Source organism: Brienomyrus brachyistius, chromosome 4 (assembly GCF_023856365.1).
Source record: "Brienomyrus brachyistius isolate T26 chromosome 4, BBRACH_0.4, whole genome shotgun sequence".
Classification (NCBI taxonomy): domain Eukaryota; kingdom Metazoa; phylum Chordata; class Actinopteri; order Osteoglossiformes; family Mormyridae; genus Brienomyrus; species Brienomyrus brachyistius.
The window spans coordinates 780063-790606 of NC_064536.1; the positions used below are offsets into that span (position 1 = coordinate 780063).

General features: G+C 40.0%; 2 protein-coding genes and 1 long non-coding RNA gene across 9 annotated transcripts; 1 reads left to right on the forward strand and 2 right to left on the reverse strand.

Moving 5' to 3' along the window:
- Positions 1 to 2211: 2211 nt before the first annotated feature.
- On the reverse strand, positions 2212 to 6751 carry si:dkeyp-68b7.5 (zinc finger protein 8). 2 transcript variants are annotated; one of them, XM_049012279.1, is made up of 4 exons: positions 6271 to 6751; positions 6017 to 6135; positions 5140 to 5251; positions 2212 to 3836 (listed from the first exon to the last, which is right to left on the reverse strand). In XM_049012279.1, the coding sequence occupies exons 1-4, from the start codon at positions 6362 to 6364 to the stop codon at positions 2890 to 2892; spliced, it is 1272 nt and encodes a 423-aa protein (XP_048868236.1). In that variant the 5' UTR covers positions 6365 to 6751; the 3' UTR covers positions 2212 to 2889. The 2 variants fall into 2 exon arrangements, with proteins under 2 accessions (XP_048868236.1, XP_048868235.1); XM_049012278.1 differs by having other exon boundaries at positions 6275 to 6749.
- On the forward strand, positions 4177 to 5137 carry LOC125740731 (uncharacterized). Of its 6 annotated transcripts, XR_007397747.1 has the most exons (7): positions 4177 to 4295; positions 4376 to 4498; positions 4536 to 4576; positions 4618 to 4736; positions 4776 to 4816; positions 4934 to 5011; positions 5053 to 5137. It is a non-coding gene; the product is annotated as an uncharacterized LOC125740731 (long non-coding RNA). The 6 variants fall into 6 exon arrangements; XR_007397750.1 differs by lacking the exons at positions 4934 to 5011; positions 5053 to 5137 and adding exons at positions 4856 to 4933; positions 5012 to 5039 and having other exon boundaries at positions 4618 to 4816; XR_007397746.1 differs by lacking the exons at positions 4536 to 4576; positions 4934 to 5011; positions 5053 to 5137 and adding exons at positions 4856 to 4933; positions 5012 to 5039.
- Positions 6752 to 7550: 799 nt separating the features above from the next.
- Positions 7551 to 10243, reverse strand: LOC125740726 (zinc finger protein ZFP2-like). The gene is made up of 2 exons (XM_049012277.1): positions 9849 to 10243; positions 7551 to 9496 (listed from the first exon to the last, which is right to left on the reverse strand). Exons 1-2 carry the CDS (start codon positions 10225 to 10227, stop codon positions 8367 to 8369), a joined length of 1509 nt encoding a protein of 502 aa, XP_048868234.1. The 5' UTR covers positions 10228 to 10243; the 3' UTR covers positions 7551 to 8366.
- Between the last annotated feature and the right edge of the window lie 301 nt (positions 10244 to 10544).

Sequence of the window (10544 nt, forward strand, 5' to 3'; positions counted from 1 at the left end):
GTATCCTAATGTATTATTTTTACCTTTATATTATACAGTGTACATCTTTTTTTTTTGCACGTTGTCTGTTCGTTTGTGCCCGACGTTCCTGCTGCCCCAAGTACTAGACTATGTCGCCTGGATCAATGAAGTCCATCTTAATCTTAATCTTACTTTGCCAGTGTGTCAACCAGCTACTACCTGGGATTTTTATGTCTGCGGCTCATTCGCTGGCTCTTTTAAGATGCGTTGCTCGTCAGTGTTTTCTTGGCATCACTGTGAACACGTTTCCTTTATCGCAGATCTGGATGCTGTCACCGGATAGATATTAGCAAAAGCCGACATTTCTATAGATACGTTCATCACCTTCTTTCCGATTATCATCCAAACGTCAATAGCATGAAAGGCAATAAGCTTACTTGTTCTTCCTTGCATAAGAACGTCAGCGGTGTGAAACCTGATTCAGAAAATAGCAGAAGAGTAACGGTGTATACACAACACCTGACCTGGAAACCATTCCCAGTCATTATTGCATCGTTGGAAAATATTTTGGTACCTCACCCTAGTGAAAATAACCAGAAATGTGAACAGTCATTAACCCTAGAACTGCTAAATCACTGGTGCTCACTGGTCTTGGAATACAGTGGAACCCACTTATAGTGATCATGGGTATAGTGATCGTTTATATGGATCAAAAAGATGGATCATTTATGAATAGTACTGTACTATAGCGTATTTCAATTATAGTTCAGTAATTTAATCTGTGCAGTGCTGTAATCTGAAAAGCGTTTGAAACAGCTGTACTGTATTTTGAAAGAGTCAATAAAATTCAGTAGTGACACTGTCCAGTTTATTGCCTTATATTTGTGTAATAAATATACAAATGTCAATTAGATGGTAATCTGCCTGAGACATAAAGAAAAGAAAAAAAACTATTATAATGATCAAATGATCATCCACTTATAATGATCAATTTCACCCAGATATATAGGCATGATCACTATAAGTGGTTTCCACTGCATCTTTCATATTCATTTTTGTTCCATCTAAACTTGTAATTCATCTAATAAAGCATGATTTAAGAGAATGTAGTTTTTTTTCAGAACATCATATATAACAGCATATACATTTTCCATCTTTCAACCACACATCCAGCTTAGTGTTGTGGGATCATATAGATTATATATGATTAATTTCTGCTTGTCACTGTTGAAGTAAAATGGACTGTATCGTATTATCAATAGCTAAGTTAACTTTCTTTTTTTTTTTACTCTTATTTGTTGTAGTTGGCAAAAATGAAATATGTCAAATCCCTTACTAGACTGCTGGTATTGTACATTACTTCTAGTTCACTTTTGAATTTAACTAAACAACCAGGAAATTATGTTTTTGCACAATTTTTATTCACATTTTAAACTAAGGTCATGTTAGCAAACAATACACAAAATCAAGTCAGTGAACTTTTTTTCTAACTTTTTTCGAACTAAATCTAAACAATTTAATGACATTGTTCTTTTAAACATCTTTTTTTGTTCTTTTTTATTTTTGGAGGTCTGGAGTAAAATGAAGAGTAGTGTTTGAGTAGTGTTTGAAAATTCAAAGGTAATTACTGTGAACAGACCAGCGAAGTTTTGGTTTACAGCTGAAGGGCGAATGCCTCAAATTGTATCCTCGATGTTCGAAAGTTACGACTTTCTATTACAGTGCATTAATTACCATGAAGTTAACATTCATAAAGAGAATGGAAATGAGGAAAAAAACTACAATATGAGCTGACACAAGAAAACTGAAATGAAACAAAAGAATTAAAATAGAAGTGAACAAAAAACTTGAAAAAGGGATTGCAGTGCACTCACCTGGTCCAGTAACAGTATTAAAGTAAAATTAATTGTGGAGGGCCACATTGTACAGATCTAATAAACTATTAGAATATTTCATTGTCATATAAAAGGCTACTCAGCTGCTTTGGGCGATAATCACAAATGCATACAACTCCCAACACTAAACCCTCCACACCAGCCCGAGTATCAACACCACCAAAAGTATTCCTGCTTTCAGCATTACTCATATTCATATGCCTTAGCTTGGTCAGTACTTGCAGTATTTGAATACATTTTATGTTGCATCTCATGGCCATGCCGTCTGGCTCTTTTGAGATCTTCACTCTACAGAAGTTTAAAAACAACCTATTCGTTTAAGATTTCTGGGTAGGTTCTACACATGGGAAGAATCTTTGAACAAAAGGTTATTTTATTAATAATAAAATGGTAGCTATAACAATAAAACTTTACCAGAGGACAAAGGCAATGGCATTCTTCATCGATAGTTTACAATGCCCTTCAGATATCAGCTTATTCAGAGGGTGAGCCCAACGGCATAGGATTATTATTACACAATAATTTAAACAAAGGATAAATGAATACAAATAAAATATTGGGGAGGGGGGGGGGGGGGGGGGGTACCACCCTCCCTGCCCCCCCAGTTCCTACACCTCTGTGATACCAGCAGCTGTCACCTAAATGGCCTTCACAGTGGTACTGTCATGTAGCCTAAGTATTCATCTTAAAAGAATAACAATGTCATTTAAATCTTTCCTACTTGAAAAGATTCAGGAACCTCAAAAAAGTACACATTTAACTTTCATCGTCCAGGCACAATCCGTATCTGCATGTTAGAAAAAGGGAACATTGTCAGTTGACTAAAGAACATGCTAATTACTTCTCAGCGTAGCTCGCAATGTTGCGTGTGGCAGATTTTAAGGTTCTACACAACAGCTGTCGACTTATAAATCACAGCTTCATTCTATAGAGACGTTAACTTATTAGACTGGACTGAAATCCAGTGTCACCAATGCAGTGAGTCACACACTGCACCACCGTCATCGATTTACAGACACGAAGCCCTCCAGTTCTACGTGGAATTAAACAGTCTTTCCTGCCTGTGAACCTTATGATGTAACTTCAGGGAATTGAGGTGCGAGTAGGAATTTCCACACACATGGCACCTGTAAGGCTTCTCTCCCGTGTGGGACCTCTGGTGTGATATCAGGTGGGATGTACAGTAGAAGCTCTTGCCACACTGTGTACAGGAAAACGGCCTCTCTCCCGTGTGTATCCTCAGGTGTATCTTCAGATAGAATCGGGTGGTAAAGCTCTTGCCACACTGCATGCAGCTGATCTGCTTTTCCCCTTTGGGAGCTCGAGTCAGCCCTTTCACCTTCTTCGCCATTTTGACACTGTTTGCATTAAAGCGGTAACTGCCCTCATCATTAGTCGCTATAATGGATGGCTGGTCTCCCATCAGCCCTGAGTCCAGCCTCTCTCTGGGCTCCATCTGGGTTTGAGCCAGTCCAGCTTTAGTGTCCACGCTGCATCCAGGCTGCACTGTTGGCTCCTCTTCCTTAGGTGCGATGGTCACCATTCCCAAATGGGGTTTAGTGGCTCTCGAAGACAACATATCCGTACATAAACCTGTTCCTGTAGCCGGGATGGGATGAATCTCAATCACATCTGACAGACTCTGTTCTGTATCGTAAGGGAAATCGGGATCATCAGTTTCGGTCTCGCTGTCCTCCTGTATAGCAGATGTCCAGAGATGAACCTCCTTCTCATACGTGTCACAGACAGAGGCCGGAGCGAACGATCTCACTGTGTACTCCTGGGGTTCTGCCTGATCGACCCTCAGGACTCTCTGCTGTTTTCCTTCCTCCGCTTCTGCGAGATCTTCTGCGGTGGCTGTCGAGGCAGAATGGACCTCCTGCACTTCTGAACCGTCTACGAGTCGCGTGTCGCTCTCTTCCTCACGTTGACGACGCAGGACAGGATGCAGCTTTCTTGCATCAGGACCAGAACCACTGGCTGAAGTATGAGGAAAAGATTAATCACAAGAGATGCATAACACCTCAGTGCTAGTTTATGATTATGAAGCAAAATAACAATAAGGAACATTTCCAGCCAATTTTCGTCACCATTATCCCCCCCAGGCAGCAAAATTTATCAATATTGGTCAAAATTTCCACATCTGTGCATCACCTATTTTTGATGGTTCACCATTTTCGCCAGTTTGTGCAGGTTTGTCATCATCGATCTCACTCTTTTACCAAATCGTGCAGGTTTGTCATCATCGATCTCACTCTTTTATCAAATCGTGCAGGTTTGTCATCATCGATCTCACTCTTTTATCAAATCGTGCAGGTTTGTCATCATCGATCTCACTCTTTTATCAAATCGTGCAGGTTTGTCATCATCGATCTCACTCTTTTATCAAATCGTGCAGGTTTGTCATCATCGATCTCACTCTTTTATCAAATCGTGCAGGTTTGTCATCATCGATCTCACTTTTACCAAATCGTGCAGGTTTGTCATCATCGATCTCACTCTTTTACCAAATCGTGCAGGTTTGTCATCATCGATCTCACTCTTTTATCAAATCGTGCAGGTTTGTCATCATCGATCTCACTCTTTTATCAAATCGTGCAGGTTTGTCATCATCGATCTCACTCTTTTATCAAATCGTGCAGGTTTGTCATCATCGATCTCACTCATCAAATCGTGCAGGTTTGTCATCATCGATCTCACTCTTTTATCAAATCGTGCAGGTTTGTCATCATCGATCTCACTCTTTTATCAAATCATGCAGGTTTGTCATCATCGATCTCACTCTTTTATCAAATCGTGCAGGTTTGTCATCATCGATCTCACTCTTTTATCAAATCGTGCAGGTTTGTCATCATCGATCTCACTCATCAAATCGTGCAGGTTTGTCATCATTGATCTCACTCTTATCAAATCGTGCAGGTTTGTCATCATTGATCTCACTCTTTTATCAAATCGTGCAGGTTTGTCATCATTGATCTCACTCTTATCAAATCGTGCAGGTTTGTCATCATCGATCTCACTCTTATGAAATCGTGCAAGTTTGTCATCATTGATCTCACTCTTATCAAATCGTGCAGGTTTGTTATCATTGATCTCACTCTTTTATCAAATCGTGCAGGTTTGTCATCATCGATCTCACTCACCAAATCGTGCAGGTTTGTCATCATTGATCTCACTCTTTTATCAAATCGTGCAGGTTTGTTATCATTGATCTCACTGTTCTCACTGCAGCTTGGGCGACATATATAAAGTAGCTTCTTCCATGTTACCGCCATGTTATTACCTCCAGCAAAGCTCTTCAGTCCTTTCCTCGACTCAGTAATATTGATTTCCTCTTCAAATATTTCCTCCTTGATAAAAGGTGTTCCTGATGTCCCTCTGTCGAAGTCTCCAGACTGTAACAGAAAAATGACATGATTACTATGAAAGGGATTCCAGAACCCAGCAGTGTCATTTGCTGTTCGGAAACGGAAAACAGGTTAACTACAACTCTGCCATAATTTTTTTTCTTTTACTAACAAATGCATCTATGACAAGGCAAACTATGATACAGTCTTACAAATAAGAATATTAACCAGAATCAAACTTTTGCCAGGGAACCAATATGTGTGGCAAATTGGTCACAATGAACAACGTAGCATGTAAGAAACACCACACAGGGCTTAACTTAAGACCACTATGCGAAGATTCAGACTGTATAATAAAAGTAATACACAATATGCACAATATACAGTACATTATAAAAAAGGGTACCAATGCAGTAAACAATTACTGCACTATGAATTAGTTACTTAGCATCAATTGCATATTAATATTTTTAATCAACATGTTCTTTAAAATTGGTAACTTTCCGTTTGTAGACGTGAATGCTTTAATGGAACAGTTTAAAGTAAGGACCCCACTCAGGAGTAGAAGAATCACATCTTTATGTGAGCTGAGCGTTAGTAAAGGTAATTTTTTTCTTAAAACACTGTGTTACCTTCCTGCGGATTTAACTTAAGGCTGTTTTATATTGCTGTTTAATTCTGATATTTAAATTCCTTGTGTATTGGGATATTAGGGAACAAATTGGCTTTCGATTTAAACTTTACGCCTACATAATAAAAACAGGGAGGATTAACGAGAGCGTAGGCGAAAGGATCGCACGTACTACAACTGACCTCGACAATAGACGGAGCCCGAGACACTTCCTCCTCCACAGGCGGAGGACCTCCATTTGCCTTCAGGCGAGGACAGTGCTGATCAAAGTCGTTCCCTACTTGAGCCGAGCGTCTCTGCACTGAAAATATCAATTTATGCACGTTACTTTCATTATAAAACCACTAATCAAATCTACTTTTATCCATGCGATTGTTTACTGCGATTCATGCATTTGGCATCACAAAATAACTTATGATGGCTTAAAGCTCACTACCTACAATGCAATCGGGTTCTCTCCGTCGCCCGTAAGCCATCACCAGCCTGAACTCCCACGGTGCGGCCGCAGGAAAAACTCTCCCGGGCTTCATCCCTCCGCGCCGCCCGTAACTCCATCTCCATCCACTCCAGCTTCCTTCTCAGGGTGTCGTTTTCATTCTGTCTTCGGCACATCTCCAGCAGCAAAACCTCCGTACTATCGTTCACAAGTTTGCTGATTTCTGTCACTGCAGATCTGGCTAGTATCTCCATGATGGACGCTAACTGTGCATGGATGTTAGCGAAAGCCGACATCTCGCTGGACGAATTCATATCCCTCCTTCTGGTTATCAAGTTATAAAGACAATTAATATTTATATATGTATTTTCGTTACTGCGTGTATATATTTTTGCTAAATGATGAATAGGCGAGGCATGTCAATGATCAAGGCTCGTATTTGTCCGGAAGTGGAGCAGCGCAGTCCAGCGCAAATCGACGCTCTCCGCACAACCGGGGCGGTTACGGCAGTGACGCAAAGACCTCGTGACGTCAGACAAAAACAAACAAACTTCAGAAGCAAACAAAAAAAAACGAAATAAACATGCGCCAGCGCAGCGCAGTATACCTGTCATATCAGAGGAGCATTTTACTCTGCTAGACAATGCACGTGGACATCCTCAACACAAACACTTCATCACATTGAAGTTTCAGGTATATTGGCACCTCAAAGCAGTTTTGCCATATGTAAATAGCTTCAGCCGATAATAAATTCGTAAGACATTTTCTGTAATGGTGGTGCTGTAATAAGCGCCAGCTTAAACTATTTAACGTCTTTATACAGAGTGGAATACCAATAAAAGATATCACACTTCACTGAACAAAACGACAACGTTTGAATACCAAGTGTGTTAAATCAAATATTTATCTGTGTGATTCATGTAAATGTCTTATTATATAATACTTGCTTTTCCTTCTAATTCCAAAAATAAATTTAAAAAATTACAAATCTGACATAAATAATATACATTTCCTAAGGATGTTACATGACCATAATTTCTCACACGTTAAAATTTATCATTATAGTAACTGCCATTATTTTATATGATTAGGTTAATTAAAAAAAATGACGATGCTTAAAAGATCCACTTCTGGTAGGTACCTCTATCATTGTTCAGTTTGATAAATGACATTTTCACTACCCTTTCTGGTAAATTGCAAAAACAATAACTTATAACAGAAACAGCGTGAAATAGTAATAATCTCAGCTTTCATCATAAAACATGCACAACTGCAAAAGATGCATTACACAGTTTTAATGGAACATAACTTCATCTGCACACATTTAGTGTTAAACACAATTAGAATCATACATTCCCATTTTCCTTTTAATGGTCTCGCTAGGCAACAATTAACAGGATATGTATATATAAGCCTGCAATGGGCTGGACCCCCATCCTGGGTTGTTCCCTGCCTCATGCCCATTGCTTCCGGGATAGGCCCGCGACCCAGTAGGATAAGCAGTTTGGAAAACGGATGGATGGATATAAATAAGCATCATCCTGTACAGGGTGTTCTCCAGCCTCGTGCTGTCTGAGATTAACTCCAGGCTCCACCTCGACCCCGAGCAGAATATGCATTGTGGATGAATACGTAAATATTTTAAATAAAAATTAGATAATAGTTGTGTGTCATGGTTCATAACACAAAATGCAAATGCAGGTTCTGTGCTTCTTCCACGGAACCTTTCGCCATCAGACGCCCCAATACACCACTTTTCTGAAATTTACCTTGTGTTGAAATACTGTGTAAATACAAATATTGCCCCCCCCTCCCCAAGTCTTTTAAACTGCTCCATTGTTAACCAGCTTTTTTTTCTAACATGAAAAGTTACCTCATTACAACTTGGTTCGATTTTGCATATATTTCTGCCAAATCTGAAAGAACGTTAAGCATGAAAAGATGATCCTCCATGAGTTATTAATACAAAAGAAAACCCTAATCTTCACTTATGTGAATTTGCTGTGTGAGGTGTTATGCACAGGGTAACTCATTAAATCTTTTTATTTTTAAAAATTCAAGCTCATTTATAAATATGTCAAAAATTAACCTCGATTTCAGGTGACTAACTTGTAGGATTTTTGACCCTCATGACATAGTTGGTGCCGTTTAAAGTGACAAGACTGAGCAAAACTCTTTCCGCACTGCATACACTGGAATGGTTTCTCACCCGAATGAACTCGTTGGTGGAGGGTTAGATTATACCGATGCCTGAAACTCTTCCCACACTGTGTACAACTAAATGGCTTTTTCCCACTGTGGACACTCTCGTGTTTCGTGAGATTGCTTTGCTGGGTGAAACTCTTTCCGCATTCAACGCAGCTGTACGGTTTCTCCCCAGTGTGACTTCGCAGGTGAATTTTATAGCAGCTAAAATAAGCAAAACTCTTCCCACAGTGAGCACAGATGAACCACTTTTTTCCAGAGCTAGTTGTTTGCGTCTTTATCCTCCTGGCAGAGTTGTCATTGTTCTGAGTACATCTGTCTTTGTCTTCTCCGTATAAGTTTGTCCTTCCTGGGCTTCTGTTGACTTTAAGCTGTTTACCTGTTGGTTTATGTATCTGTTGCTTGAGCTTTATTGTCAAATGCTCATTTTTTCCTGACGGCAGTATTTTCTGTCCATACTGCTCTTGCTGTGAATGAGGTATATCTGATCTGACCTTATCACTGGCTACTGAGTGTATTTCAGCCTCCTGTTTAATGGGAACTGTATTGGGCATGAGGTCCCAGGTATTATTCAGTAGTGACTGTGTCTCACAAGCATCTTCGACTTGTGTAGAAGCAGGCTGTGATGCTGTCTGGAACGACGCCACACGCGAGTACCCTCCAGTGACAGGTGCGATTTGGGAGCAATCTGGATATTCACTGCCTGTGTCACTGTAGTCTTGTGTGAAGGATGTCCAGAGAAGGCTGCATCCCTCATCTGTCCTGTTTCCTTCATCATTTCTGGATCCCTCTGGACTCTGCTCTTCTTCCTGTTCAGGTTTCACTACACACTCCAGGGTTTCCTGCGGCTCACTGCTGAGATCTGGGTTCTGTTGCACAGGGAGTTTTCTGGCAGCCGTTGCAGGGCTCACCGCCTGACCCTCTGGAGCTTCTCGAGCAACAGGCTCCATGTCACAGTCTGTCTCACACTGGGGGTGGTCAACGGGAGGCAGCATTTCAGTGTCATGACTAGACACAGTGTCTGAGAGGGAAAATGGAACAAATGAAGAAAAAAAAACGGACACATAACTGTAATTCACAGTTGCTACAATACTTTCTGGTTAAAGTTTTTTTTGTCTGCATGACCAAGCGTAATGTTTTGAGTATTCGACAAAAATAATACGATCTGGCACCTATACGTAAACACATAGTTTAATCGAAACGATCGAAATCGAGAAAACTCATTAGTGGCAATGTGGGAACTGCACAGTTAAGCATATTGATACTGAAAGTTAGTTTTAATTGTCAGATTTAATATTAACATGCAAATGGTACAATAAAGGTTACGATTCATCAATGTAGATTCAATTTCTGAATAATCTTATGGGATTTACCGTTTTTTGTTGCCAGTAATCCGTCATAAATATTAGCACAGTAACTCCCCCGTAACTCGTTTTCCATCCATTGTATCTTCCTCTTCAGCCGTTCATTCTCATTCTGACTCCGGTTAATTTCCAAGCGTAAAACACAGCAGTTGTCTTCAACAACTTTGATAATTTCTGCCACGGCAGCTTTTGCTAATATGTCCATGATAGAAGTCAACTGGGAATGGAATTCGACACAGTTTTGCATTTTAATCGGATCGTGTCTCACCACCCTTTTCACGGTCGGGGCAACTACTGTTTTCATGTGCAAAACGTAAAACAGTGAAAACGCAACAAGGAACACGCTTCCAATAAACCAGAGCACAGACGAATTAGATGCCACACTCATTTATTTCCGGAGATACTTCTTCTTCTAAAATACTTCGTAATGGAGGTAAATGGCTACTCAAGACTTTTGCTGCCACCAATCGGTCGGGAGGCCGAAGGGACGATAACGACCGTAGTGTTTTTCACACCTACTTCCGATAACACGAAAGCACCTTTAGCTGTGTTATCCCACCTGAATTATTAGTTCTGTGCACTGTTCTTAATAATTAATGATTATGCACAAGCAGTTTCTTGCTGATAATGATAATAAAGGTCATGTGGAAATTGTATTCTAAATACAGAGAAGTAAAACTATGGCGTTTACTTTGGCTTGCTGTA

What these genes read in the sequence shown, in the direction of transcription:
- si:dkeyp-68b7.5 (XM_049012278.1), bottom strand. Translation starts at nt 6,584, where the DNA reads ATGAATTCGTCCAGCGAGATGTCGGCTTTCGCTAACATCCATGCACAG. An exon ending in GGGCTCCGTCTATTGTCGAG is followed by an intron (nt 5,252 to 6,016) that starts GTCAGTTGTAGT and finishes TTTCTGTTACAG; the next exon opens with TCTGGAGACTTCGACAGAGG. An exon ending in ACTGAAGAGCTTTGCTGGAG is followed by an intron (nt 3,837 to 5,139) that starts GTAATAACATGG and finishes CTCATACTTCAG; the next exon opens with CCAGTGGTTCTGGTCCTGAT.
- LOC125740726 (XM_049012277.1), bottom strand. Translation starts at nt 10,227, where the DNA reads ATGAGTGTGGCATCTAATTCGTCTGTGCTCTGGTTTATTGGAAGCGTG. An exon ending in ATTACTGGCAACAAAAAACG is followed by an intron (nt 9,497 to 9,848) that starts GTAAATCCCATA and finishes TTTCCCTCTCAG; the next exon opens with ACACTGTGTCTAGTCATGAC.